Genomic DNA, 24,391 nt, shown 5'->3' with positions numbered 1-24,391 from the left:
GACTTCCCTTAGCATTTTACTATCTAGTCTCTTTAGGTCCATCCATGTTGTTGCAAATGGCAAGATTTCATTCTTTTTTATGGCTGAATAATATTCCATTGTATTAATATATACCATGTCTTCTTTATCCATTCATCTATCAATGGACACATAGGTTGCCTCCATATTCTGGCTATTATAAATAATGCTGCAATAAACAGAGGTACATATATCCTTTCGAATTAACGTTCTTGTACTCTTTGGATAAATACCTAGCAGTATCATATGGATCATATGGTAGTTCTATTTTTAATTTTGGGGGAACTTCCAAACTGTCTTCCACAGGGGCTGCACCAGTTTGCATTCCCACCAGCAGTGCAAGAGCGTTCCTCTTTCTCCACATCCTTGCCAACACTTGATGTTTCTGGTGCTATTGATTTTAGCCATTCTGACAGGTGTGGGGTGTTATCTCATTATGGTTTTGATTTGTACTTCCCTGATGATTAGTTTTGTTGAACATCTTCTTATGTGTCTGTTGGCTATCTGTATGTCTTCTTTGGAGAAAGGTCTGTTCATAAGTTCTCTGTCAGATATTTTAAATGCACTGTTTGAATTAGTTCTCATCTCAACCCTGTGAGACAGGTTTTATTGCAATACCCATTTTACAGACAGGGAAAACCAGAGTTCGGATAAGTTAAGTAAATTACTCAAGATCACGCCGCTGACGAGTGACTTTGCCAAATGCAGGTCTGTCTGACTACAAAATCTGTGCTCTAGATTTCTCTGTGCGGGCAAATAGAAATGCAGGAAGTTAAAGGTAAATGACATGTAAAAGTTCAGAGCTCTGTGTTTTTGAACAGTCCTTGAGGGGATCAGAAAGTTTGATGATGAAAGAAGGACCTTTTGAATAGGGCCTTGTATATTATATGTATACAGACACATTTACAGATGCATTTTAACCATATATAAGATGATTTAAAAGTATAAGATATTCTCATACATGATATCCTTGGAGACTTATAACAACCCTGTGACTTGCAAAGGGATCATTAGGTCCATTTTAGAGATGAGAAAACTGAGACCTGGAGAAGTGAACAAGCAAGTTTCTCATGATCCCACAACTAGTAAATCACAGGGTGGAACCTGGAATCCAGGCTTTTGATTCCCAATCCTGATCTCTTTCCACTCAACTCTGCTGTCCCACATAGTTAGAATTTTATCTGTCAGAGATGAAGTGGGGAGGGCATACTAGGTGGTAGAACCAGCAGAAGCAAAGGCACAGAGACAGAAATTCTCAGAGACTTCCTGGGTCTGGGTGTCGCCATATAGGCACATATATGGTGTCTCTTTCTGTGTCCACATTCCCTTTCCTGAACTGCACACTGGAATTGCCTTGAGAGCATTAAAATATACCGGGGCCTGGCCCCAACCCCGGGAATAAGGATTTAGTTCTGGTGGGGCATGGCCTGGACATCAGGAGTGAACTGGTGATTGAGGCCAACTCTACATGAGAAAACGGTGACATTTTCAAGGTAAAAGGTGAGCCCAAGCAGAGACTGGACCAGGACTTAAGTCTCCTGAGGCCCCACTTAGGGCTCTTTCTGCCACACCGTCCTGACCTCTGTACTCTAGTCATAAAATAGATCTGGTAGATGGGCACCAAAGTATCCATAGGGCAGAGTCTACACCATTATTGTTTGCCATCCTGTTCACCGCACACAGCCCAGAACCTGGGACCTCAAGCGCTCAGTAAACCATTCACTGAGTCAAAGTCAGAATCCTCCCCCTGCTGGTGGGCTGTGCGGTGCTAACAAGTAGACGCACGTTCCCTACGTTACTGTCGCTTCCCTTTTTTGACCTCTGTTCTGAACCAGGAGCAGCAGGAGACCTACAGGCTTGATCTTAGTTGTCTCTGGTCTCAAGGACAACATGTTATTGACTTTACAAGTGCTCCAAATTAAGAATTGAAAGTATGACTCATCACTGACATTTGCTATTGAAAACAAAACTGTAAGAAGTAACAAATTCCAGACTAAATCTGATCTAGCACAAGGGAGATATTATGAAATAGATATAATACGTGGAATAAAAAAAATGAATAAAGGTTTGTTTTTATATCAGCAGACATTTGCAAGAGAGATGGTCTAGTGATACCATTTTTATTGCTTTTTTGTAAACTTCATACAGTATCAAATTCACCATTTAAAGGGTACAACTCAGTGTTTTTTTTAGTATATTTACAATGTCATACCAACATCACTGCCATTTTATTTCTATCACCACAGAGAGAAGCCCCAAGTCTATTAGTAGTCCCTCACAATTCCTGTCTCTCCCCGTCCCCTGGCAGACACTAATTTGCTTTCTGTTTCTGTGCACCTGTCTGTGCGGAGCATCTCCTCTAAATGAATCATGTAGCATGTGGCCTTTGGGGACTGGCAGAAGGTTTTCTGAGTTGACCCATGTTGTGGCACGTATCAACACTTCCCTCCCGTTTACTGTGAAAGATGCTGCACTGCATCGTTATTTATCCATTCATCAGTTAATGGCCATTTGGCTTGTTTCCTCTTCTCTGTGTCAGGACAGCACTGCTGCGAACAAGGGTGCACGTTTCTGTGTGGACGTGTTTTCATTTGTCTGGGATGTATATACCTAGGAGTGGAGTTGCTGGGTCACGGGGTAACTCTGTGTTTCACTTTTTGAGAAATTGCCGGACTACCTTTTTCCTAGTAATACTCTTACTTCCCTTTGCGGATCACCTACAGAGAGAGAGAGAGAGAGAGAGAGTGTGTTTGTGTGTGTGTGTGTGTGTGTGTGTATGTGTGTGTGTGTGTGTGTGATTTAATTTTCATGAAATTCTCGGAGGTTGTCCTTGTCATTATCATTAAACAGATACTAAATGGAGAATTTTAGGTTAAGTGATTTCTTGAAGATCAAAGGACTAAGAAGTGATGAAGCTGGGATTTGAACCCACATATTTAGAACCTGAGTTTAGGGCTCTTAGCACTTGGCGAGGTGAGGTGAGTCATCCCTGTGTTTTTCGGATTCATTTCCCATGCTGTTATTGGTTTTGCCATCTGCTGTATATTATTTTTAAAAATTGAGCTTAATCATTTTCTTGCTCCTGAAATAGTAGCATGGGCTCTTATGAAAGGGCAAACATCGTACTCTATAATATGAAAAGTGAAAGCCCTGTTCATCCAGCCCCATAGTGAGCTTGCTCCTTGTCATAGCTTGATGCATACTGCACCAAAATATTTTTCAGTATATAACAGTATACTTTCATAATTATTACTCTTTGTTTTTTTAACCTACCTGCTGTACATTCTGTTTCGCTACTTGCTTATTTTCTTGCTCACGGTATACCTGAGACAGCTTTTGCTCTGGGAACAAATAGATCTGCCTTCTTTTTTTCTAAGGTGCCTGTGCATCTTTGAAAAATGTGGCCCACTGGTAGCGCCCTCAGGTGTCTGTGGGGGCTCCCTGAAGCCGGGGCTTCTCAAACATTAATTGTGTACCTGGGAATACGAGTCACCTGGGAGTTGCATTGAAGTGCAGATTCTGATTCCATAGGCCCAGGGAGGGGCCCCGAGAGTCTGCACGTCTTGTCAGCTTCCCAGGTCGTGCTGATGCTGCTCACTTTGATGCATGAAGCTCTTGGGGGCCGTGAAGGAGTCTTCCAGCACCAGCGTAATTTCTCCCTGCTGAGTGTGTGTTTTGGTTTTCAGAATGAAATGCTGGAGGAAGGGCATGAGTATGCGGTCATGCTGTACACCTGGCGCAGCTGCTCCCGGGCCATCCCGCAGGTGAGACTGGCCTTGCTGGGTGACTCTCCTCCACTTCGGCCTCAGCCAGAGAGCTGAGCTTGTCCGGGTGCAGGGAGTGAGGCAGGGCCTGGTAGTCAAGGGTGCTTGCTCGAGGCATTTGGAGAGTTTCCCATTACACTGGTGACAACTTCAAAAATATTTGTTCAATTTATTTCAAAAGCGATATGTACTACCTGTACGACACCCAAACCATTGCCCAAAGGTATAAAGTAAAAAGCAAGACATCCCCACCTCCTCGCCCCCACCACCCAAATGCACCTCCCACCAAAGCCTAATCACTATGGTCACTTTGCTGCATATTCCTTTGGATCTTTTTGCTTGAACATCATGAATATTGCTACGAATATTATTTGTAAATTATCATCTATTTGTATTTATAAATGTATATTGTTTATATTTATATGTATATTGTTCTGCCACTTGCTTTTTCCCACTTAATTCCTTTTTAGTAACTTTTTTGTGTTGACTCATGCCAATATATTTACTGTAATTATCAGCATCATATTTATATCCCATTATAACAAAATTAACAAACCACAGGTGTGCAAAGCAAACAGAAACTATTCTTCTCTCTTCCCCCTCACCTTAACCCCCAGAGGTAACTACTTATTAACAGTTTGCTTTGAACTCTTTCAGATTTTCTATGCCTCTATTATATATAGACACACACACACACACACACACACACACACACACACACACACACACACACACACTGTTTGTTTTGTGTTTTGTTTAACAAAAATGGGATTCAATTACCCTTCATGTCCTGCAGGTTTTTTCACCTGGCAGTTTATGGTAGCAATCTCTCCATGTCACTTCACAGAGATCTGTCTCATTCCTTCTAGCACCTTTATGATGATATCATATGAATACATCATATTTTATCCATTTAATCATCGGCTGGTGGGTATTTACCTTATTGCTACCATTTTAAGAATTTCTAAGCAACAGTGTGAAGAATGTCCTCATGCTTATCCTTCGCTCACTGTTCAGTTTCACTTGACCAGTTAGCAGTCTGGGGTGTGCAGGCTATGAAAACATCTGCCATGTGATTCTGATGTGTTGAAACCCACTGGGCAGAGAAAATGGGTTTTTTGATGGGGCCAAGTATGGCTGGGGACCCTCATGCCATGTGCATGTGGAACAATGGCTGGAACATTTTTCTCTGCTTAGATGCTGGTGGGGTCCCCCTGGGGTAGGAGTAGGGGAAAGGCTGAAGGAGGGAGACCTTGCAGATCAAGGTAAATGTGTACAGAGCTCATGGTCAGGGCACTGCAAAAGGATTCTATTAATAAGACAACAGATGTGAACCAGAACTGCCTTGGCAAAGTAGGATGTGTAATCTCCCCTCTCCCCACAGGTGAAATGCAATGAGCAGCCCAACCGGGTCGAGATCTATGAGAAGACAGTGGAGGTGCTAGAGCCAGAGGTCACCAAGCTCATGAAGTTCATGTACTTTCAGGTGAGGGGTAAGGGTGGGTCTGAATCAGGAGACTCGAGAGGCCCCACTCTGCCAGCTACTGGGATCTGGATTTTTGACCCAGGTTATTTGTCCATTGAGCAAATACTTCTTGTGGGCCACTGACATGCCCCTTGGTGAGCAAGACAGACAAGCCTGCCTCTCCCATGTGATTTACATCCTAGTGAGCACACGAGTGTGATTCAGGTAGGAGGAGAGACTGACGGTAAACAATACTCACTCCTTTTCAGGGTGTAGTAAGTGCTGTGAGTAAGATAAAATTTAAAAATCGTAACTCTGGGGTGGAGGGTGTCTGTGACCTGGTGCGGCTTTAGGGATGGTCTTTGCACTGAAATCTGTATGTAACAGTCCTCTGGCGTGTGAGGATTGGAGGAAGAAGGTTTCAGGCGGAAGGAACTGCAAAGGCCTGAAGGGGCACAGCATGTTTAAGAAATACCAGGCAGCCAGGGGAGCTGCAGTGAGTAGGGATGGCTGACGGAAGGTGACCTGGGGGAGGTAGACAGGACCTGATCTTCAGGGCACTGTAGGCCAGGAAGTAGGGTGTGAAAAAAGTATGTGGATTTTACTCGAGCACCATAGAAGCCACTGGAGGTTCCTTGTGACGAGTTCTGGCTTGAGGTTTTGCGGCACCGTTCTGGCTGCTGTGTGGGAAATAGATGGGAGATGGGGGACAGTTACAGATGCGGAAGGTGGGAGGGGAGAAGAGTGACAGCAGGGAGGCCAGCTGGGAAGCCAGAAAGAGGAGTCATTTCAGGAGGAAAAGAGAAAAGAGCGCTGTGGGGCCTCCATGAATGGAAGGCAAGAGGGCAAGCTGGTTAAACAGAAGTGGCAAAGGGAGAATAATGCCAGTCAGTTGGTTATGCTGGTCATGTCAGACGCTGTGCGAGAATGCAGATTGAAGACTTGGAGGCCAGTCTGTACCCTGGGGCGGGGTCATGGCACACGCTCTGTGCCCTCCACAGTTTCCACTGAAGCACTAAAAGCGTCATAAATAGCCTTGCAAGCTACTGGCCGGATGTCCCCCCCCGCCCCCGCACCCAGCTCTGCCCAGGCCTGGGGGTGGGAGATGGGACTGTCTGGGAAAGGTGCAAATGCGTGCAGCCCAGGGCAGGAGGGCTGGCTTCCGAGGCAGAGAAACTCAAGGTTCTGCACACTGTCCCTGTGTGCCTGTGAGTTCTGTAACATCTGACACCTCCGGTTCTCACCTTGGAAATCATGCCTCATCTCAGGTGTGTGGTGAGGATGAAGGAGGTCTGTTTGTGAAGAGCCAAGTGGAGCCTTGGTCACAGAGTAGGTGTGACAAATGGCAGCCACTGTGACTAGCATCACGGCCCTGCCCTCAGGAGCCTGGTTTCTTTGGGAAGGCAGGTCCAAGAGAGAAGAACTATCCAGAGGCTGATGGAGTGCTAAACGAAGGGCCTTCCGACAAAGTATTTAGTGAAGGGAGGATCTGGAGTAATCTAAGACTATGCTGTTCAACACAGTAGCCATTAGCCATATGAGACTATCTACGTGAAAACTGAATAACACTTAAAATTCAGGTCCCCCAGCGCACTAGCCATGAAATGAAAAGTGCTCAGTAGCCACTTGAGATGAGTGGCTGCCATATGGAACAGTGCAGTCATGGAACATTTCCATCATTGCAAGAAGTTGCGTTGTTCTTGGACTCTGGAAGGAGAAAGTAGGGCTTGCCTGGGCTTTGAAGGAGGGGACTGATTCACTGGGGCGGGGTATCCCATGTCCATGGAGTGAAGTTCACATACAAGAGTGATTCCTCTCCTTCCCCTCGCCCTCCTCTTCTTCTTCCTCAACCTACTCCTCTCTCTGTGTCTCTCCAAATTGTTGCTTTAGCCTATTTTTGTTGTTGGTCAGCTGCTTTTTTTGGTAACGTATTTTTTAATATAATTCATATACCATACAATTTATCCATTTAAATCGGACAATTCAACAGTTTTTATTAGTTATATTCACAGAGTCGTGCATCCATCACCATCATCAGTCATAGAACATTCTCACCCCCCAAGAGAAATCCCATACCCTTTAGCTACCACCCCATCATACCCTCTACGTTCCCCACTCCAGCTCAAGGTAACCACAAATCTGTCTTATGTCTCTATGGATTCGCCTCTTCTGGACATTGCATTTAAATGAAATCACATAATATGTGATCATTGGTGACAGACTTCTTTCACTTAACATATTGTTTTCAAGATCCATCCATGTGGTAGCGTGTACCAAAATATATGACCAAATACTAATCTACTGTATAGATCTACCACATTTTATTTACATATTTATTAGTTAATGGACATTAAGTTGTATCCACTTTGGGACTGTTATGAACAAGGCTGCTGTGAATATTCATGTATACATTTTGGGGGAGATATATTTTCATTTCTCTTAACTCTTCTCCCTGCTTCTATCTTTGCCCCCTATAGTCGATTCTCACCATAACAGCTACTGTGACCCTTTTAAAATACAGTTCAGACCATGTTACCTTTGACTCACTCAGTGTAGAAACCTGAGCCCTCACAAAGGCCTGCGACAGCCAGTGGCCCTGGTCCCTCTCTGCCTCCAGTTTCTTCCTTCTGCTCACTTCACTTCAACCGCCAGCTTCTTGTTCATCTTTTAAACATGTCAGGGACACTCCTGCCTCAGGGCCTTTGCACTGGCTGCTCACGTTGTCCAGAATGCACTTCCCTCAGTTATCGCTGTCTTTCTTCTCTTCTTTCAAACTCTTTTCCTAAAAGTCACCTCTGGATGATTTCTTCTCTGATCTTCCTACTAAAGTGTACAGCTCCCCCTGCCCTCCCTATCCCCCTTTCCTGCTTTGTTTTTCTCCGTGTTGCTTGTCACATTCTAATATAGAGTATTTGTTTTGTTTTCTGCCTTTCCTCACATATAAGCGCCTTAGGGCAGAAATTTTTTTTTTCTGTTTTGTTCTCTACTCTCCTCCAGTACCTAGAATGGTTCCTGGCATGCAGGAGATGCTCAGTAAATATGATTTATTGGATGCATGAGCCTCTCTCTCTGAATGTCTCTCTCATTCTTGGTCCCTACCCTACTCTTGCCCTGACACTGTCCTAGATGCTGGGATACAAAAAATGAGTAAGACATAATGCTTCTGAGCAAAGGCATGGTGAATAAATACATTGGTTTGACTCACTCGGCTGCAGGTTCTGGGCTCCCCTCTTGAAATGAGCTCTGGATTTAGGGACCCCTCTAAGAAAGATCTCCTGGCAGATCTGACTTTCTCTAAATGTCCACGCTCTGACCAGAGCCCCAGGGGAGGGAGTCTTGATCCTGCTCTCCGCACAGAGCACAGCGAGCCACCTTCGGGGCTGCCTGTCCTTACTTGCTGCCCCTCCACCTGCAGCGCAAGGCCATCGAGCGGTTCTGCAGTGAGGTGAAGCGGCTCTGCCATGCTGAGCGGAGGAAGGACTTCGTCTCCGAGGCCTACCTTCTGACCCTGGGCAAGTTCATCAACATGTTCGCTGTCTTGGATGAGCTGAAGAATATGAAGTGCAGCGTCAAGAACGACCACTCTGCCTATAAGAGGTCAGGGCACCCTCCCCGACCCCCCTCTTCCTGAGGAGCTGGCCTAGGAGAGGCAGAGGCTAGAGCCCTTCTGCCGGGCTCATCCTCCAGAACCAAACTAACCATTCCCCAACCCTGCAGGGGTGGGCCTATATCTGTCTTTGCAGTTTGAGGAAAAAGATGCAGGGCTGAGTCTTTGGAAAACTGGGCCTTTGTAGGTGTTCTGTCTTAAGATGGGGTCGGAGCCTCATTTTCCCCTACCTGTAGTGGTTTCCCATGCAGTTTGGGACCAGGAAAATAATCATAAGATGGTCACATCAGTCATTTCTTGCAAGATTCAGAAAGCCAATTCAAACTGTTTATATAAAAGAAGGAACTAGATTGGCTCCCAGAACTGAACAGTTTCATTGTATCTGGATCCAGATACTCAGATGTTGTTGGTCTGGTACCCTCTACCTCTCGGCTCAGCTTTCCTGGATAGCAGCTTCATTCTCAGGCAGGCCTGTGCCCTGTGGTGGTCACCAGCAGCTGTAAGCTTCCCTCTGACCAGCATAAGCAGCCCCAGCTTCAAAGGAAAGAAAGGGCGCTTCTTTCACATACTTTTGCAAAAGTCCCATGGAGGATTGTCATCGCGCTCCGGCTTGGGTAGCGTGTGGACACCTCCCTCAGTTCCTGCTGTGAGTGGGGCCTCCAGTTGGGCAGGTGATTGCCAGAGTCAGTTGGGGGTCAGTGTCAGATGAAAGAGAGACTGAGAGTGGGTCAGGAATTATCACTCTCCAGACGTTTAGGATACAGCCACCCAGAAGGTGGCAGAGGACATTTGAAAGCAACAGGTATCTTTCCTGTATGTTGCTGAGGCTCAGATGTGAGCGCTGCAGTGTTTGGGGACATTTCTTGGGAAGGCTTTTCTGTGTCACTGGTGAAGAGGGCCCCTCCTCCTTGAATCGCATCCTCCTGGGGCTCCAAGGGAACTGGAGAAAGCAGGGAGCAGACCGATTCCCACCCTTGTATCCTCCTGAGTGGACTGCGTAACCTGGGGCTCTGTGCCCGCAGGCAGAGCCCCATCTCCAGGCCTGGTTCAGAAACGGCAGCTTGCACAAAGATTTCGGAGACAACTCATGGCATAGTATCTCCCACATCTCCCCGCGCCCCTCCCCCGGTTTCTCCCCAGTTTTGGCCACTCTTTGCATTTGGTCACAAGTGACATGCTCACAAGCCACGTGAGCAAGGTGGGTGTCTTGTCTGTGCGCTCACAGTCGGCCCTGACACAGGCCGCACCGCCACCGGGTGAGGCTGGAACAGCTCAGGCGCCGTGGTGTTCCCCCTTCGAGCCCATCATCCCTTCACCTGAGTCCTGTTAGCTGGAATAGGCTTGTGTTTCCATGCAGGGCTTTGCTTTAGAAACTTGGAGGTTTCCTGTAAATAGCATAGTCCACGCAAAACCAGCGCTTGCCCTGCCTGCGATTCTTCTCCCCATTTCCGCTGTGCGGTCCCACAGCAGGTCACAGCCCGGCGCAAGGATGCTTCTTTCACTCTGGCTTGCCACCTCTGGCTGGTTGATAGGATGCCACATGCCCTTAAACTTGCTGGGTTTGACCTTCAGTGTATTCTTGCCTCTTAATTGTAGGTGCTATTATTTCGGAGTGTGCATGGCCCCCAACGAAATGACTGCAGAATCCACTCTCCTTAGACAGTGGAGTCAGCTGTGCTATTCAGCGCACCTTAGCCTCGGGGGGCAGTGGGGCAGTGGGTTAGGTGGGAGTGGGATCCGTGAGGCCCAGCATGGGCGGGCTGTGCTTGAGCAGTCCTCTCCGCGACCCCGTGTGCAGGGCGGCACAGTTCCTGAGGAAGATGGCGGACCCCCAGTCTATCCAGGAGTCGCAGAACCTTTCCATGTTCCTGGCCAACCACAACAGGATCACCCAGGTGATGGCAGATTCCTTGTTCATCTTGGCCTGGGGTCCTAATGCCACAGGCAGGGGCCTGATGATCAAGGGACCACGAGCAGGGGAGCTCAGTCTAGATGAACATCCCCCACTTTCCTACTCCTGAATTAGCAGGCTTAAATCTCCCCTCCAACCACAGGTGACCCTTTTACCCTCCTCAGATTTTGTTCCCTGAAAGCCTTCTCAGCCCACACGCTGCCCCCATGTCAGCGAGGATTGAGAGCCTGGGTTCTGGAGTTTGATGGCCTTGTTTTCTAATCCTGGACCCTCCACTGACCCCTTGTGAAACCTTGAGCAAGGTCTAAGCCTCAGTTTCCTCATCTGCAAAGTGGAGCTGTTATTTTGAGAATATGAGCATCCGTCTCCTAGGACTGTTGTGAGAAAGGAGACACCATTTCAAAAGCCCTTAGTGAGCAGAGCCTGACGAATGGTAAGAGCATGAGCTGCCGTAGCTATGGTTACTGCCACCACTTTGCCGGGCACACCCATCAGCTATGGCCCTCGTGCTCTGACTTTATGTAATCCATCTTGCTCACCTGTCAGGTCAGCCTAAGCACACACCAGCAAGAATGTGAGCAGGGCCCTGGCTGAGAGGGGCCCTCCATCTTGGAAACGTTTCCAGGCCCAGACCTCTCTCAGGGATGCTGCTGGCTTCACTGGGCCCTTCCTGCTCTTGGTTAACTGCACAAGGCTGTCAGTGTTGACATGTTTCTTTCCTGAGACTCAGCCCCACGTCTCAGCCCCAGGTTGTCTGTAGAGAGCACTAGCCGTGCCTCCCACGGCATCCCCCACAGGGGCCCAGGTTGTCCCTTTGGAAAGAAAGGGCCTGAGGTGGAGACCTCAGACTCTTCTCCGATGGGAAATGCTCCTGTACCACCATGTCCTACAGCAGGGACACACCTGCTGGTCCCTCTCTCCTCTCCCGGGCTGGGTCTTTCTGTCATCATCTGAGATGTCATGGCTAAGGCTATGCCCTCAAAACCAAACCTAGATTGCGACAGGCCTGTTGCTGTAAAGCTGAACTGCTTTTCAGCTCAGCCCAAGAAAGCACTTTCTAACTATCAGAATTGCTGGGAAATAAAAGGGAGGGCTCCAAGGCGGGGCGCGGGGGGTGGCTTCCCTGCCGTGGGGGGTGCACAGGAGCTCCAACCAACCACCATGGGGACTTTGAGGAGGAGACGCAGTCTCCGTCCACCTGAGATGGTCAGGGGGCTGTGCCCTGTCACTGCCAACCAGCTGTGGGCCTTCTGGGGTGGGCGTGGGGGTGGGGCAGGAGAAGGGCTAACGGGGGGGTGGGGCGCTGCTCTTCAGTGTCTCCACCAGCAACTGGAGGTGATCCCAGGCTATGAGGAGCTGCTGTCAGACATTGTCAACATCTGCGTGGACTACTACGAGAACAAGATGTATCTGACCCCCAGCGAGAAGCACATGCTGCTCAAGGTACACCTGCAGTCGCACGCCCCAGCGCCTGGGCTTGCCCTCCACCTCCTTATTGAAAATCATTTTGAAAAAAGGAAAAACGCTTACTTTTTCTTCTTTAAACACTGATACAGATCCCCCTGGACATAATTCTTTGTGATCCTCTTTTGTTTCCCTTTAATACGTCAGCGACACCTTTCCAAATGCCGTTCGGGGTATTTCTGCAATGTAGTTTTTAATGGCCGCTGAGGAGCTTGCGCACGTGGACCTTGTTATTAAACAAATCCTCTGTCATTGGATATTGGTTTGCTAAACTGCACTGGGCATTCTTACTACAGCACAGCTTCTGTGTCCACGCTCTTGCCAAGTCAAACGTCCTAGGGGAGAAATTGCTGACTCAAAGGGAAAGCAAAATCTTCAAGCTTTTGCTGTATTTTGCCAAAATAGGCACATTTGTTCCAGCCATTCGCAAGTTCCATTTCTAAATTATCAAGTAATATTTATTGTAGAAAATCAGGAATATATAGAAAAGCACAGTTTTTCTCTCTCACCATCTTTCCCTCCAGGGGTAACGCTTCTAGCATTTTGATGTATTTCCTTGTAATTTTTCTATGCTTTCGCGCTTTCAGCATACACAATATGCATAAATTATGTGTGTGTGTAATTTTTATCCCATTTCATTAAATGTAGCACGGATGTTATGCAGCTGCTAAATAATGCAGTACGGATGCCCTTGCATTTCTGTGGCCATTCCTCTGCCTCTGGCTGCTTGGGTTGTTCCTGATTTCTCTTGACAGCAGTAGCACTGAGATGAGCAGCCTTCTGCGTGTTCTTCTGACACGCTGCATAGCCCCTTTTGAGTCTTTCTTCTCCAAAGCCTCCCCTTTTGGTGTTCTCCTGGTAGTTTTATTTTTCCTCCTCTCCTCCGTGCCACCCTCACCCACCAAGCACTCCGAGACGCTGCCAGCAGGTTTTCCTTCACTGGCTTTTGAGCCCTCTGCACCTCTGCTTCCCAGCCCTGAGCTCTCCCCTTCTTCCAGCCCGGGCTCCGGGTCTCAATGCTGGCTCTTCCCCCATTCTGCAAGTTTGTGTCCGTGAACTCAGATGCCACCAGGGGCACCTCTCACCTAAGGTGGGAGAGTCTGGCACACACCCTGCAGAGCACGGGGACAGAATGGGACTAAGGGGGATGTGACCTTCGTGGTCCTCTAGTCCAGGCCCTTATGTGTCAGGTGTGACTTCTCCACAGTCACGGCAGCTGTGAGCCAAGGGAAGCTGCTTTCAGCCTCGTTGTTCAGGCCCCCGTCAGCCTTGCTGTGCATTTGACAAAAGGAGGAAAACATGTCAGCATTCGAGAAGCTATTAAATGGACCAGCATATCAAGAGTCGGCCTGGTGACCTGCTTATAGGGCATTGTCAGGCAAAAATGTGTTCTGAATGAAGTCACCAGTGGCTCCTTGGGAATCTGTGTGTTGTTTTAGCTTCCTTGGGGAAAGAAGTGAATAGTTTCATGTTCATTCAACACCAAGCTGGTATTCTCAAGTCCCTGTGATGTGCTAGACCCCAGGGATGCAGCAACAAGCAGCGCTCAGCCCTTTCTCGCAGGAAGCATCTAAATGTGTAGATGTTGTGGTCAGATCTGCCTTCAGACCCTATCTCTGCAACCTATTAGCTGTGTGACCTTAGCAGGCTGGCTAACCTCTCTGGGCCTCTAATTCCTTGTCTGTGCAGTAAGATCATTGTGTAAACTTGACTCATGAGATTATTGTGAGAATTGAAGAAAATACTTGGGAATGCCCTACGCATAGACTCCAGCCCACAGTAAGGACTCAGCAAGCGGCCACCATAATAACCTACTACAGGGTGTTCTGAATTCTACAGAGAAATCAGATTTTTAGTTGAAATTAGATTTATGTCTCCTTTCTTCAATTGAAGACACGTGGGTTTTGAAAGAGAAGGTATTCCTACAGGATGTGCATGTGTGTGTGCACAGACCTCCTTTTTTAATTTTTTTTGTTTTGTTTTGTTTTTAAAGCTTTTCCAATGGTCATGATAGGCTTCTGTGCTCTGCCCCTTCTCACTCTAGGTAATGGGTTTTGGTCTCTACCTGATGGATGGAAACGTCAGTAACATTTACAAACTGGATGCCAAGAAGAGAATCAACCTCAGCAAAATTGATAAGTTCTTTAAGGTCAGTATCTGAGGGTGGGGCTGGGCTGCAGAGTGCTCTCTCTGGGGAAAGGGAAGAAATCAGCTTGTTGATGGAACGGCAGCTCTAAAGACCCCAAGAGGAGGAGGCAGATAGAATGACAGGGCCTCCAGCCACCCTCTGTAGAAGGTGCTACACTATCGAAGGCTGTCGCGTTAAAGTCAAACATGCTCTCGAGTCTCTGGATTTGGCTGTGAGAGGCCTTACAATTTTTTCTGCATATTGCTTTTTCTCTTTCCTGAAATCCCTCGCTATCTAAAGAAAGAGATGCATCCCAGAAAACAGCACCTGCTTTAATTTTCCATATAAATCAGAGCTCACAGAAGCAGGAGGATTAAAGACTGGATTTTAAATTGAAAGTCACAGCCTCTCCTGGTCCACGGGGGGCTCCCTCGGCTCACCCCTGCCTCTGGGCACAAGGCCTCATCACAGTCCATTATATACCCAGACCTTTGCAGTGCCTCAGACATTTGATCTTCTGGCCCCAAATTTTTTAAAATAAAACCTTGGGGTTAAATGAAGCCTTTGAGGTTTTCATGAAGGGATTTCCTGCTTTGAAATTGAATTCCATGGTGTCGGTTTATACTAGCATTGGGCACTCCAGGCATGGAGTGGAGCCTCAGAGGTCAGACATGGAAACACCAGGCTTAACATTAAAAGTGGAACCCCTCAAAAGTGTGGCATGGGGGACACTGGGCTGGGCCTAGATCCCACTGACTTTTCCAGGTTAAGGGGGAAATAAATCACCAAAAGACATCCTGTGGCTTTGCATTTTTTTCAGGGCCAGAACTTTCACTCTGCTCTGGAGCTGCCCCAAATGAAAACAGGGCTCATCTCAGGAGACCTTGCAAAATCTGCCTCTGCCCTCAGTCAGCATGAATGAGATTGGGGTGCAGTTGAGAAATACAACTTTGCCGTAGTCGGTCCTGAGTTTTAGTCTGGCTCTGCCACTTGATAGCTGGATAACTCTGGGAAAAATCACTAAACCTTTCTGAAATGGAGTTCCCCAGCCTGAAAAATGTGAACGCTAAGGTTATCTACTTGCTAGGGTTCCTTTGAGGATTCAGTAGGAAGGACATACGTGAGTCAGAGCCCTGGATTATAGTCCTGGCTCCTTGATTTCTAGCTGACTTGACTTTGTGTGAAAATCACTTGAGCTATCTAAACCTCAGTTTTTTCATCTGTGAAATGGGGATGATAATAGTACTGACCTCACGAAGTATTTATATGGATTGAGATACTGTTTTTTGTTTAATAGACTATTTTTTAGAGCAGTTAAAGTTCACAGCAAAATTGAGCAGAAAGGGCAGTTTTCCCATTTATCCCCTGCCCTCCCCCACCACGCACAGCCTCCCCCATTATCAAAATCTCCCACCAAAGGGATGTGTTCTCTACAATCAGCAAACCTCCACCGACACATCATTATCACCCAAAGTCCATAGCTTACATTAGGGATCACTCTTGGCGTTGTACATTCTATGTGTTCTGATGAAAGCAGAATGACATGTATCCACCACTGTCCTAAGAATCTTCTGGTTTTGAAGCGCTTGACATGGTGCCGACTGCCTGAAGCCAGCAGTCCGCTCCAGCCTCCTCTCCGTTTGTGCTGGTCTTCACTTAGGACTTGTCTGCCCTTTAGTGTTTGGTGTTAGGGTTTCAATTTCTTCACGTTGTAGAGTTTCTCAGGAAGGCCACACCCAGACAGTGGCATCCACGTATCCACTCCTAGTCCAGAGTTCACAGCTGCAAGGATCCACAAATCCCAGGGAAGTTAGAGCAGAAAGAACCTGCCCTGGGAGGCAGGCTGTCTGGCCCTCATCCTTCATCCATTCTGCCTGCTGTGTTACCTTGGACAAATCACTTTGCCCCCTCTGGGCTCAGTTGCTGGAACATGGGTTGGCTGGCGGCACAGGAGGACCTGTATACTGTCTGGGACTCTCTTTGGTTGCAAGATGACCCAGTAGCATGATCAGAAGCAGAACCTAGGGGTTGGCCCAGAGGTACACAAAGGCCTGCTTTCCCCAGTGGAAGGCAGCCTCCCGGCTCCTCCCTCAGTATCTCACGCCTTGTGTTTGCTTCCTTTGCAGCAGCTGCAAGTGGTGCCCCTTTTCGGCGACATGCAGATAGAGCTGGCCAGATACATTAAGACCAGTGCTCACTATGAAGAGAACAAGTCCAAGTGAGTGCCTGCCATAATGTCTCTCGGCTCCCGCGAGGACGCCCAGCCCGGGCAGGGGGCCGAGGGGCCACTTCAGCCCCTCCTCCCTCCCCAGAGCCCTGGGCAGGTGGATTCCATCGCAACACTGGCACCCAGCTGGCCGGAAGGGAACAGCGGAGGGTGCTCTGAGCCCTTTTGTATCTGCCCTTTGCCGCCAGGGTTCAAAAGTGCTCAGAGCACAGCCACGCCCCTTCTCTGTCCTGGCGCTGATCCGTGCTGCCCACAGCGGGACAGCAGGAGCCCTCCTTCCCTCAAGAAGGGGGAGGACTGGCTGGCCCTCAGTGGTCGGGTGGAGCAAGAAGGCATTCTTCAGCATCTCGATTCTCTCCTCAGATTTGTGTCCATGCAGTAAGTATGTGTTTGAGTATATGGTTTGGATGGTTCCACCTGTGAAGTGAGTCGATAGCCTCGCCTTAGACTGTTTTATAAGCCACCGTTCCAGGTAATCTGTGCTAGGACCTGGGATGTCAGTGATGCCATGGCAGGTGGGTGACCACCCAGCTCCAGCCTGGGCCAGCCACTCTGTTGATCTCTGGGGTTGTTAGTAAGGTTCCTTCTGTCTGCATCTTTCCCAAAGCTGATTGAATATGACCTTTCCCTACAGAGAGGGGCTGACTGTCCTTTGGTCAGAAGTGAGGGTTAGCGCCTAAAAAATAGGTAAACGAGTGTCCTTGAACCCCACCAGCCTTGAGCCCCTGCAAGGGAGTCTCACCAAGGAAGCTGGTTTAGTCTTTTCATAACCTCCTGGCTGCTAGTATGTGAGGAGGTTTTTTAGGAAGAGCATGGAACTGAGAAGGCTGAACTCCTTTCCTCAGGTTTCCTGTGTGCATTCTTGACCACCTGAAGTTGGGTGAGAGTGATGATGTGGCCACAGCAGCGTGTCAGAGGTTTGAGTGATAGTGTCCCCATTCCTGTACAAGTAAGCCAAAATAAAAGTCATGCCAAAGTATAAGCATGAGGAAGTCTATCACCAGTCCAAGTATTCTAATGAGAACCACTTCAAGGAGATCCTTTTGAGATATTAAATTTTTTTTAAGATTTTATTTATTTATTTGACAGAGACACAGCAAGAGAGGGAACACAAGCAGGGGGAGTGGGAGAGGGAGAAGCAGGCTTCCCGCCAAGCCAGGGAGCCCGATGCTGGGCTTGATCCCAGGACCCTGGGATCATGACCTGAGCTGAAGGCAGACGCTTAATGACTGAGCTACCCAGGCGCCCCGAGATATTAAATTTTTCCCAAAATGTTTATCCGCTTTGTTTGGTGCCCATGCTTAGTCTGTCTCCTGGGTCACCCAGCACCAGATGACAGAATGAGGGTGAAGGGGGCTATCTTTTTTCTCTTGGGGAAGGAGAGTGAAGACTTTCATTCATTGATTTCCTTTCCATTTTAGGATGGTTTTCCCAATGATATCTTTCCAAAGAGTTAAGGAGAAAGGAGAAGGGCAAGGGGAGCAACGGGGGGTGGGGAGAGAGGGAGGGTGGGAGGGAGAACGTGCCCGCAGTACCTCTCAGAACACACGTTACCCATCACCATGGAGTCCTTAATGTTGCCTGATCACTGTTGAAAAAGAGGCAGGATCCCTGTGAGTTTCCCCAGTCCCACCCTAACGGCCCCACCAAAGCCAGCTTCACCCTCAGGATGCCAGTGCTGACAGTCAGTAGGCAGATTTGGGGAGGTTGCCCACCTTGCCTTTTCTTCGCTCGGTTTCCAGCTCTTTGTAGCCCTAGAGAGGCTCCTCACTCGTATAACTGGTAAGTACTGTGGACACAAGTTACCTGGAAAAGCCTGTGATTGGATCTTAGAGGAGGAAGATTATTCCACTCAGCCTGTGGCAGTCTTTCTTGCTGGTGACTGGGTCACTTGTTGGGTCCACCTAGGGGAGCTGGCCATGCTTGACTGAGCACCAGGAGCAACTAGTGAGTGGAAGGAGCCTATCCCACTGAGGCACGTCAGGCCAGAACCTGCTCCAACCCTGTGATTTTCTGCCCAGGTGGACATGTACCCAGAGCAGCATCAGCCCCCAGTACAACATCTGCGAGCAGATGGTTCAGATCCGGGACGACCACATCCGCTTCATCTCTGAACTCGCTCGCTACAGCAACAGTGAGGTAAGCTCACTCTGGCTGCTGGGATGGAGGCCTGTGGGGGCTCAGGGTACGAAGGGGCAGTGACCAGCCAGGAAGGAAATGATCCCAGGGATGATGGAGAGCAGGAGTAGAGGCAATACACATCGGAGGCAAGAGGGCCGAGGGGCCGAGAGCATGGATTTTAGAGCCAGACAGAACTGGATTTAATTCTGGTTCAGCCACTGACCTTCAGAAGTTATTCACAATCTCTGTGCCTCAGTTTCCTCATCTGTAAAATGGGGGTAATAGTATCTGGAAAGGTTCATTGAGAGGATTAAACAGTAGGATGCATGGAAGATGCATCCTGCCCAGCAGATTACAGTGGCCCAGTAATGGTTCATCTGCACATGATCCCAGCCATTTCCACCCTGGACGGCAAAAGAAACAGTTCTGAACACGCATGCTCAGAGCACTATCTGAGTATTTTAAAAATACACAATAATAAATAATCATTGTGACACATCAGAAAATGCAGTTAGGGACAGAGAAGGCCATGATATCTCTAATAATCCCACCAATTACATTTTTACTGATGTTACATTTTTCTTCTTTTTTTTTAAATATGGAAATATAGTCAATGCACAAACCTCAGAAAAAATACAAATATACAAAGGAGGGAAATCAGTCATGTAAAATTCTACCAACCAGAACAAATTGTGATTAATATTTGGGTTTATATATCCTCCTGGACTCTTCCCATACATACTCTTCTAGTAAATGTATATGTTGGTTTGATAAACACAGCCCCCCCCCACCCCCGCTTGATTTGAACCTGCCTGACTCTGCACTATCCTACGTTTACTCACTGGTTCCACCATGTGGCTGGCAGCCATAGTGCACATGCTTTCCAAACCCAAATTCTGAAAATGTCTTTGATCAAAGGGCAGCATATTTGAAATGAGGACAGTCAGACAAGTGCACACGGTGTGGTCATTAGACAGGTGGCCTATGTTCTTATGAGGGCTCCTGAAAGACATGGACCAAGGTCAAACCCCAACCTTTAGCCTTCTTAACCATATGTGGCAATCATCTGAGCTAAAGCTATGGGAGTAATTTCAGAGCCGGGGCCTCCTTCATCCTTGTCAAGTTTTGGTGGGATCTAAGAGTGAATCTGGCTTCAAGTGGTTTTTTAAGTTGTACATTTTACACATGTGTATCCACAGACAATTCTTGTTACTTGCAGTAATTATATTCTGTATAGTGGGCATGAACATTGGATCAGCAAATACTGAACCATTGCTCCTCGAAGAAGTACAGAGTTAAATTCCTGTGAACTTCTGGTCACAACATTTTCATAGGCTGACCAATGTATAACCTTGTTTTCTGTGTGTTTCTATTTAAAGATACCATATGTAATAGATATTGTTTATTCATAGACATTAACTCACATGCAACAGCACTATGACTTAACGTCCAGACAAAGCTTATCTAAAACACGTGCTTTTCCTCTAAGGCACATCATAGCCTTTTTGCAGTTAGGATCACTACACAGAACTCTAGCACTACATTTGGGGCCATTTTAAATAGTGAAATCACCAGTAAAAAGTACAAGAATATGGAAAACGTGGCATTAAATAAACCATGAAAAGGACAGGTATACAGCATGATTGCTGAAACAAGAAGGCAGAGATTCACCATGTTCACCCTCAGCTGGGACATGACTCAGATTTTTCACCATTCTGCACATAACCTGCGAATGACCAGTAAAGGGACTGCAAGTATTGACTTGGAGATTACAAATAAATTTTAGGGAGACAAATTCACAAATACAGAACCCACAAATAATGAGGACTGACTCTATATGTAGATACATATATGTACCTACATACACGTATGCACGTATACATATATGAGGGTATGCATGTGCGTGCACGTGTGCACGTATGCACGTATGCGTATATGAGTGCACGCACGTGCGTGCACGTATGCGTATATACACATATGCATGGACGTAGATGTATGCACATATATCTATATGCACATGCATACATCCATACTGCCTTATGGAATAATACACATTCAAATAGACGTTTGTCCAGCACTTTTCAGTTGGTGTGTCATATCTAATTAATGAGCTGTGAAATTAATTTAGTGACATGATGAGCATTGTGTATGACATAGAATAGACAATCAGAGGAATTCTCATGTGTTAAGAGTAAAGTTGCTTCATGAAAAGCGTTGGTTCATATATATATATTTAAGATCTCTATGCAGGTATGTGTTCCTGAGTCACTCTGGGGTGTGCACTTCCTACTGTAATTAGCAGTTTAAAAACTTTGAAAGCCGCCTCCCTGCAGTATAGCAGGGTAGTTGTGAGTGGGGCTACGGCGTCACACCACCTGAGTTTAAACCCTCAGTCATTTACAAGCCAAGTGGCCTTCAACAAAGAACTTGTCTGAACCTCAGTTTATCTATCCAGGGGGTATAATAATAGCACCTCCCTTGTATTATTCTTGGGGGAATCAGTGAAATAATGTCTAAACGTGCCAGGCACATACATGGTGAGCGTGACGGCCCATGTTCCCCAGGTGGTGACAGGCTCCGGGCTGGACAGCCAGAAGTCAGACGAGGAATACCGCGAACTCTTTGACCTGGCCCTGCGGGGCCTGCAGCTTTTATCCAAGTGGAGCGCCCACGTCATGGAGGTGGTAGGTGTCCTGAAGGCAGAGGGCCTGCCCCTCCCCGGGCCCCTCCAGCCTGACCTCTGTGCACATGGACTCTTGTCTGCCTCTGCCTCTTCCCAGCACTCTTCTTTTAACAGCCTACTGAGATATAATTCGCACACTGTACCATTCACTCACTGAAAATGTAGATTCATTGGTTTTTAGTATATTTGCAGAATTGTGCAACTACGGTCAAATTTAGAATCTTTTTATCAGTTCCAAAAGAAACCCTGTGCAATCAACCCCCATTCCCGACCCCCACAACCCTAAGTAAGCTGTCTTCTGTCTCTAAAGATCTCCCTCTTCTGGATGTTTCCCATAAGTAGAATTACATACTATGTGGTTATTTGTGTCCAGCCTCTTTCACTTCATGCCTTCAAGAACCATGATCCACGTTAGAGCGTGAATCAGAACTTCATTCCCTCTTATGACTGAGTCACACTCCCCTGCATGGACACACCATGTTTGGTTTTTCCCTTCATCCACTGATGGACCTTTGGGTTCTTCCTGTCTCCCCAGTACTCCTGGAAGCTGGTTCACCCCACTGACAAGTTCTGCAACAAGGACTGCCCTGGCACGGCGGAGGAGTATGAGAGAGCCACGCGCTACAACTACACCAGTGAGGAGAAGTTTGCCTTTGTCGAGGTGGGTGCTGACTCCCTGCATTACGCCCTACCCCGAGGCTGCTGCTTGGTGTTGATCCTGGTTCCGGGAGTGCCTCTGAGCACGATGGCAGCCATGGTCCTCCTTGTGCGTCTACTTCCCTATCTTCCTCCTCCCGCCTGAATTCATCTCTGTCAAAAGTTACCCTTCAAGGGCGCCTGAGTGTTGCAGTCAGTTAAGCGATCCACTCTTGGTTCCAGTTCAGGTCGTGATCTCTAGGTGGGGGATGGAGCCCTGCGTCGGGCTCCATGCTCAGCACAGGGTCTGCTCGGGAGTCTCTCTCCCTCTCCCTCTGCCGCTCCTGCTCGTGCTCTCTTTCTCTCTAAATCAATAAATCCTAAAAAAAAAAGTTACCATTCAGAAATGATTAGAAACTCATTCTGTTCCCAAGAATCCAAGGGAAAGCATTCACTCCACTAGAAAAATGGGCAAAAGGAAACCAACAACAGAAACAAGGACAAAACCAATGACTAAAAGAGATAAGAAAAATGCCCAAACTGATGAATGATCAAAGAACTACAGGTGGAAACAAAGATGAGATGAGTTGTCAGATTTAGTGTCTCATTTTCTTACCTTTTCTGTCTTATTGTCCATCACTTATTTTTGTTCTGTTTTATGGGATATTTCCTGAAGTTCAACTCCTTATTAGTATTTTTTATTGTGCCTATTATATTTTTAATGTCCAGAAGCTCCATCTTGTTCTCTGAATGTTCCTTTTAGAAGACCCCGTTCTTGTGCCATGCGTTTGATAGCTTCATGAGGATAGTATAGTATTTTTATTATCTTTATTGAGGTATAATTTATATTCAGTAAACTGTATCCACTTAAAGCCAAGAGTTTTGATCATTGTATACGCCCTGTGAAACAAAAAAGATTGGATGCAGAACATTCTGTGCTCTCTTTGGCAGCACATGTACTAAAATTGGAACAGTATAGAGAAGGTTAGCGTGAACCCTCTGCAAGAATGACATACAAATTCACAAAGCATTCCCTTTAAAAAAAAAAAAAATGCAGAACATTTCCATCTCCCCTTAAAGACTTCGTGTTGCTTACCATCCATCCTCCCACCATCCTTGGGCCTGATCACTTTTTTTTTTTTTTTTGGTCACTATAGATTTGTTGGCATTTTTTACCATTTTGTTTGGTTGGTATTTTTTTGTTTGGCTTCTTTTACTCACCATCATAATTTTGAGTTTTATCCCTATTGTTCTGTGTATCAATAGTTTGTTTCATTTATTGTTGAGTATTATTCCATTGTATGGATATATACTGTAATTTGCTTACCCATTCAACTGTTGATAAACATTGGGCCATTTCCAGCTTTGGGCTAGTATGAATAAACTTGCTTTAAAGATTTGAGTATAAGTCTTTGTATAGATGTAGGTTTTTATTTCTCTTGGAATGGTCATATTATAGGTGACTTAACTTTTTAAGGAACTGCCAAATGGTTTTCGAAAGTGGAGGTACCATTTTATATTCCCACCAACTGTATATGAGAGTACTATTGCTCTACACCCTCAGTCCTTGATTCTATCATTTTATTAATTTTAGTCATTCTAATGGCTATTTAGTGAAAGCTCATTGGAGTTTTAATTTGCATTTCCCTGAAGACTGATGATATTGAGCATCTTTTCATGTGCTTATTGGCCACTCATATAGCTTCCTTTGTGAAATCCTGTCTTCTGAAATCTTTTGCCCATTTTTTAAATTGGGTTTCTGTCTTCTTCATATTGAATTGTGAGAATTCTTTATATGTTGTAGATACAAGTCCCTAGTCATATATATGTTGTAAATATTTTTTCTAATTGGTGACTTTGCCTTTTCATTTTCTTAGGGGTACCTTTTGAAGAACACTGTTTTTTAATTTTGATAAAGTCCAACTTACCAATTATTTTATGGTTTGTGATTTTTGTGTTCTAGCTAAGAAATCTCTGCCTAGCCCAGAGTTGCAAAGATTTTTCCCTTAGGTGTAACAGATCCGCACACCCTGCTGTATTTGGAATTATTCTGAAACCTCTCCATCATCTCTTCCTTACTTTGTCTCCTTATTTCCTAGTTACGCCTCTAGCCAGGAGCCCAGGTGCTTTTGTGATGTAATCTTCCCTTAAGGCTTCTGTCCCATTGTTTCTCTACAATAAAGCTTCTCTCCCGCGAAACCACTATACTTGTTGGTTCTAATGAAAATCCTCACTGCCTGAACTTTGTTCTCACCATTTCCTCTAACCTCAGATGTTCTATTTATTCTTTTAAGGTTTAGAGGGAAGAAAAAAATCTTAGCTTGTAAACTCATTCATTGCCTTATTCGTTCCTTTTCAACAAAAAT

At 46.4% G+C, this 24,391-nt stretch overlaps 1 protein-coding gene and 1 non-coding gene across 4 annotated transcripts in view; both read left to right on the top strand.

Moving 5' to 3' along the window:
• Nucleotides 1–24,391, top strand: part of CYFIP2 (cytoplasmic FMR1 interacting protein 2) — a 123,316-nt gene that overhangs the window by 23,237 nt on the left and 75,688 nt on the right. For all 3 annotated transcript variants that reach the window (XM_027605133.2, XM_027605134.1, XM_027605132.2), the window contains exons 4-13: nucleotides 3,705–3,782; nucleotides 5,167–5,268; nucleotides 8,663–8,844; nucleotides 10,653–10,749; nucleotides 12,081–12,209; nucleotides 14,275–14,379; nucleotides 16,485–16,576; nucleotides 18,607–18,724; nucleotides 21,271–21,390; nucleotides 21,925–22,050. In XM_027605133.2, coding sequence (XP_027460934.1) covers nucleotides 3,705–3,782; nucleotides 5,167–5,268; nucleotides 8,663–8,844; nucleotides 10,653–10,749; nucleotides 12,081–12,209; nucleotides 14,275–14,379; nucleotides 16,485–16,576; nucleotides 18,607–18,724; nucleotides 21,271–21,390; nucleotides 21,925–22,050 — 1,149 coding nt within the window. The remainder of the gene's footprint in view (nucleotides 1–3,704; nucleotides 3,783–5,166; nucleotides 5,269–8,662; nucleotides 8,845–10,652; nucleotides 10,750–12,080; nucleotides 12,210–14,274; nucleotides 14,380–16,484; nucleotides 16,577–18,606; nucleotides 18,725–21,270; nucleotides 21,391–21,924; nucleotides 22,051–24,391) is intronic.
• On the top strand, nucleotides 22,961–23,067 carry LOC113930056. Its single transcript, XR_003522427.2, has one exon. It is a non-coding gene; the product is annotated as a U6 spliceosomal RNA (small nuclear RNA).

The sequence above is a fragment of the Zalophus californianus genome, chromosome 5 (assembly GCF_009762305.2).
Source record: "Zalophus californianus isolate mZalCal1 chromosome 5, mZalCal1.pri.v2, whole genome shotgun sequence".
Classification (NCBI taxonomy): Eukaryota; Metazoa; Chordata; class Mammalia; order Carnivora; family Otariidae; genus Zalophus; species Zalophus californianus.
Note: the sequence above shows the minus strand (reverse complement) of the source record. Positions and strands in the feature narration are given on the sequence as shown.